Source organism: Natator depressus, chromosome 6, assembly GCF_965152275.1.
Source record: "Natator depressus isolate rNatDep1 chromosome 6, rNatDep2.hap1, whole genome shotgun sequence".
Taxonomy (NCBI): domain Eukaryota; kingdom Metazoa; phylum Chordata; order Testudines; family Cheloniidae; genus Natator; species Natator depressus.
This window is the reverse complement of record NC_134239.1, coordinates 118,562,674-118,567,487: the sequence shown is the minus strand read 5'-3', so window position 1 is coordinate 118,567,487 and position 4,814 is coordinate 118,562,674. Positions and strand designations below refer to the sequence as shown.

The 4,814-nt window shown below is 51.8% G+C and overlaps 1 protein-coding gene across 1 annotated transcript; it reads right to left on the bottom strand.

Moving 5' to 3' along the window:
• Positions 1-1,085: 1,085 nt before the first annotated feature.
• LOC141990213 (homeobox protein SIX1) lies at positions 1,086-4,198 on the bottom strand. The gene is made up of 2 exons (XM_074957196.1): positions 3,540-4,198; positions 1,086-1,689 (listed from the first exon to the last, which is right to left on the bottom strand). The coding sequence occupies exons 1-2, from the start codon at positions 4,097-4,099 to the stop codon at positions 1,416-1,418; spliced, it is 834 nt and encodes a 277-aa protein (XP_074813297.1). The 5' UTR covers positions 4,100-4,198; the 3' UTR covers positions 1,086-1,415.
• Positions 4,199-4,814: the final 616 nt, after the last annotated feature.

The window sequence follows — 4,814 nt, the reverse complement described above, 5'->3', positions numbered from 1 at the left end:
AAATTTATTGCTATTAATAATTCTGCCCTTTATCTGGCAGCAAGAGGTTCCCCACGCATCCAGTCTGCATTCCAATACAAGCTAATAGCGTAAGGGGTTATTTTTATTGTTTTCCTTTTCTTACGATTAAATGCAGTGTAGTCCTTTCCCCATGCTCTTGTCAGCAAGACTGTTAACCCTGAAGGATCGAGATAACGATGAACGTGTCTGAAAACAGCTAGTGGATAAACAATGCTTCTAAAAAATAAACATTAAACAAATCTTTTTTTAAAAAGCAGTTATTCAGCGTGGGACCAACCTAGTTCTTTGAGATAGCCCTGTTGTCTTGTTTTTCCGCCGAAAATAACCCTCAGCAAAGGAAATAGTTAAACCATTTGAAATGAAAACAGAACTAGTCTGGAATAAGAAGACAGAACTCACCTTTTCAAAGAAAATCATACTCTCTGTATTCTATTAATTATTGTTATTTAATTTAGGCTTGTTTAGGTACAATAGAAAAGAAAAACCTGAAAGCACATGCTAATTTTGGTAACAAATACTCCAGCTTCCAGCTCTGCATCCTTTTGCAAGACAAACTATGGCGTGAGGGCAAGGGGCAAGCTAACAAGAGTATGCCATATTGACATGAAAGTTGTCAGGGTATAATAAGAAATATTGTTCCGAGGAAGCCGTAGTTATTATTTTTTATTATTATTTTTAGTTTAAGTCACATTGATGCATTTCGAAAGTTCACCACAAAAAAAAAAAAAAAAGACAAGAATGTTTGCTCTATTAATGGTCATTGAAGTTCCTCTAGCTAATTGCCTCGTATATCTGCTTTAAGACATAGGCACTGGTTTTTATTCTAATACTGCATCTTTTAAAATTTAATCTACACCGAAATCTTTTGTTAACACGAAATGTGAACAATGTAAACTTAACTTCCCCTCCCACCTCCCTCCCAAATAAAAGGCCTTGTAGATTATCCGCCCTCTTAGTTCTTAAGAATTCAAATGAGAATAAATTTCCCCAACTATAGAAAGACTTTTCATAGATCTCTTCCCCCCCCCCCCCCCATCTGTAGGTGACAGACTGGATCTTCCGCACTTTGTTTCGAATTGACTCAAACCCAGTTGTTTTGTCATTCCTGCTGGTAACATGTAATTGAATTCGAAGGGACACCGTGAGAGAAAATCACAGGGAACCGCCGTGTTCTGCTTTTGGCTGCTCGGAGAAGAATAATGGGAAAGCTGTAAGCGTGTTAGATAGGAGAGGAGAGGGGACTCCTTGGGAGCGTTTTAAAAGAGAGTTGAAAGTCGTGTTAAGAATCACCAGAGAAGCTGTAAAATCGTGTCCGGTCCTCTATTTACAATCGAGTGTCTTATCGCCGAGGTAAACCTCCGTTTCCATTGCTGTAACGGCAGCTTGCTCCTGTTTTAGGAGCCGAGGTCTACCAAGCTCGAGGTGAGGGGTCCTAGCAGGGAGTCCTGAAGGCTGTGGCTGGTCTGAGAGGCAGTTAAGCCGCTCAGGGAATAGTTGGAGCTCCTGGCATGGCTGAGGTTTCCCTGTAATAGAAGGACTGAGTTCTGATCTGGACTTTGGGGGGGGGAGAATTCTTCTTCGGAGCTGGACATAAGCGGTTTGCCCCCATCCAGGGGAGAGAGCTGGTTGCTTTTGTTGGTGGACGTGTTGTTGTTTTCAGTGTTCTCCCTAAGAAAAAGAGAATGCATCCGGTTTGTTACAAAGCAGGGACAAGGAGGCAGCTCATCAACTTAAAGCGAGACTCAATTTGTATTCTGCTCCAAAGAGGCATGAAAAAAGCAGTGGATGCGCCATTTCTTTCGGCGTTCTCCCTCGCGAATGCCTCGAGGGAAACTAGCAACTCATCCTCAATGCATCAGTGTAGCGCGTTACCCAAACTACAGAGAAACTTTAAATCAAACCCCCTCTATTCAACGAACGGATCTCACTGTGCGGGCGTCACCTCGCAACAAACAGCTGTTTTGAACAAAACGTTTTATTTACAAATAAATAAATAAAACTCCACACCGATATTCAAAAACACCATGAAAAGCGTTTGCTATTTTAATCCGGATTCATCGCGGGAGCTGCCGTGTTGGGCCTATTTAGACAGCTGCACGACCTCATGTCACTGATGTGCACGTTCACTTAGGTGAGGACAAGGGCTTTTTAAAATTAAAAACTGTTCTTTGCGTGGCTGGTCAAATATTTAGAAAGCCTTCTAAACCCTTGGGTGCTAACGAGGAGTTGGGATTTAACCAAGCAGGCAGGTAGCGAGATTAGTGCGGGAGCAGGACACATTGTGCCCAGTTTCCTTGTGCTCGAAGGGAGGGAGCCAGAGGCCTGGTTTCATAACACGCTCATTGCTGGAATTGAAATCCGGCTCGAACTGCAGACGTGGTTCCGAGCCGATTCACACAGGGGTTAGTTACCCCCTTCCCACCCAAGGCGGTCCTCACGCTTCTATTACCCCCCGATCTATGTGTGCGGTTGAAAGTGTCTCAGCCCTGACTCACTCCTGGTTAATTTCATAAACTCTCGGCTACAGCCTCTCGGATTTCTCGTTCTCTTCCGGACCCCAGGCTGCACTCCCCTGCCACAGTGCAGCCCTGCCAGAGGGAAGTACAACCCCAAGGCCCGAGAGACGAGGGGGTGAATAAAAGGCAGGGAATCAAACGATCTCTCCTTAATGCCTAGCTTCTTATTTATTTACTTCCCTGGCTGTTCTGCCTGCCACAAAGTTCCCTGAGTCCCATTCCCCCGCTCAGGCGGTAAGGGATGAAACAAAAGGCAAGAGTGACAAAGCTGTCTCCAGAAGTCAGCTAGAAGTGGATTTAACCCTTGGCGTTAGGCAGGTGGGGATGGGGAGCAGCCGAATAGGTCCGGATGCGAGGAGGAAGAGCGAAGACTTTTCAGAGCGTATCTCATTGCCTTATAAAAATCGCGTCCCAGCCTTCTGCGCGAAAAATACCCAACCCGTTTTTCTCCTGCCCGCACTTTCAAGGGGGAAATGAAACCCAGCTTTTGCTTTTAAAAAGTGACTCCAAGGGAGTGATCTGGCGGGTTAGCGCGCAGCCGAGCCGATTTTATTCTTCCCCGAGCATTGCTCTCAATGCCAGAGGCACAATATCCCCTAAAGCACCGCCGGGCAGAGCCTCAGCCAGATGCGGGAATCACCTTTCCCTCTGCGGGAGCTACTGGCTACCCGTTCCCATTTGTTGTGTCTCCACTCACCCTGCTGCCGTAAAAACAACCCCCCACCGCACCCCGGAGCTTTGCGGGGTGCCGGGGCGGGACAGAGACCCTAGTGGGGATCACGATTCCGGCTCGTCGCTCGCGCTAAAAGCGAGCTGAAACAAACAAACACTCCCCTTCCCCACCCCCCAAAAAAACCCTGCGACTAATTCTTGTTCATCAGCTACATCCAAGTGCAGGAGCTTTACGGCCGGCTCCCCCCCGGACAGATCCACGCAGCCCCAAGCCGCCCTACAAAGCGCACGGCAGGGGAGTAAAAAGAGAGAAAACGCAGGGGCAAGTACCTTTCCTTCGCCTCTGCTGCTCTGTCCCGCTGCCTCCGGTTTTTAAACCAGTTGCTGACCTGGGTGGTGGTGAGGCCGGTGGCCTCGGCCAGCTCCCTTTTCTCCCGGGGCGAGGGGTAGGGGTTGTGCGCGTACCACTCCCGCAGCACGCCCCGGGACTTCTCCTTGAAGCAGTAGCTGGTCTCCTCGCCGTCCCAGATGGTCCGGGGCAGGGGGAATTTTCGGCGCACCCGGTACTTGCCCACGGCGCCCAGGGGTCTGCCCCGCAGCTTCTCGGCTTCCACGTAGTGCGCCTTGAGCCAGAGCTGCTGCAGCTTGGGGTGGTTGTGGGGCGAGAACTGGTGGCTCTCCAGGATCTTGTAGAGCTCGCGGAAGTTGCCCCGGTGAAAGGCCACCACCGCCTTGGCTTTGAGGACGCTCTCGTTCTTGTGCAGGTGGTCGCAGGCCGGCAGGGACCAGAGGAACCGGCCCAGCCGCTCCAGGTTCCCCCCTTGCTGCAGCACCTCGCACACGCAGGCCACTTGCTCCTGCGTGAAGCCGAAGGACGGCAGCATGGACATGGCTCGGCCGAAGGTCCCGGCTGCGGAGAGGAGGCGGCGGGACGGCTCCCGCCCGAGCGGCCAGGTGAGAGGCCGGCGCGAGGCCGGGCGCTCCCAGGTGCGGCGGCGGCGGAGCGGCGGGGGGCGCGCGGAGCCCCGGCCTGGGCGCGAGCGCGGGGTGGGATGCTCGGATTGTTGCTGGGGGAACTTTGTGGCTCGTCCGCCGCAGCCAGGCTTAAAGCGCCCCAGCGGCCGGGCCGCGCTGATTGGACGCCCCCGCGCGCCTATCGGAGGCTCCGCCAGAGGCGCGCGGCCTGCAAGGCAGCAGGGCTGAGCCGGGGAGGCCGGGCCCGCGAGCCGAGCTGCTGCCGCGCCTGGGGTCTGATGAGTGAGTGGCTGAGCGTGTGGGAGAGAGCCCGGGAGGGGAGCCGCGCGCCGTCCCGGGAGGGGAGACACGTCAGGGCCCTGCAACATGAGCCCCGTCTCAAGTGTCACCTAAGGGGAGCGGGGGCTCATCTCTGCACAAATCAATTATTACAGCCCTTAAAAACGTCCCCTCCCCCACCTCCTGGTCGCTCTCAGCTCGGCTCCTTCCATGTGAGCTCATATTTAATTACCTTAATGTTGGGAATGAATAAATAACGGCTTGATGAATAGCTTATGGAGCATGATAAATAATAAAGGAGAGCCATAACTTTGGGTTGGAAGACAGGAGGGTGAGAGGTGGTTGTGTGTG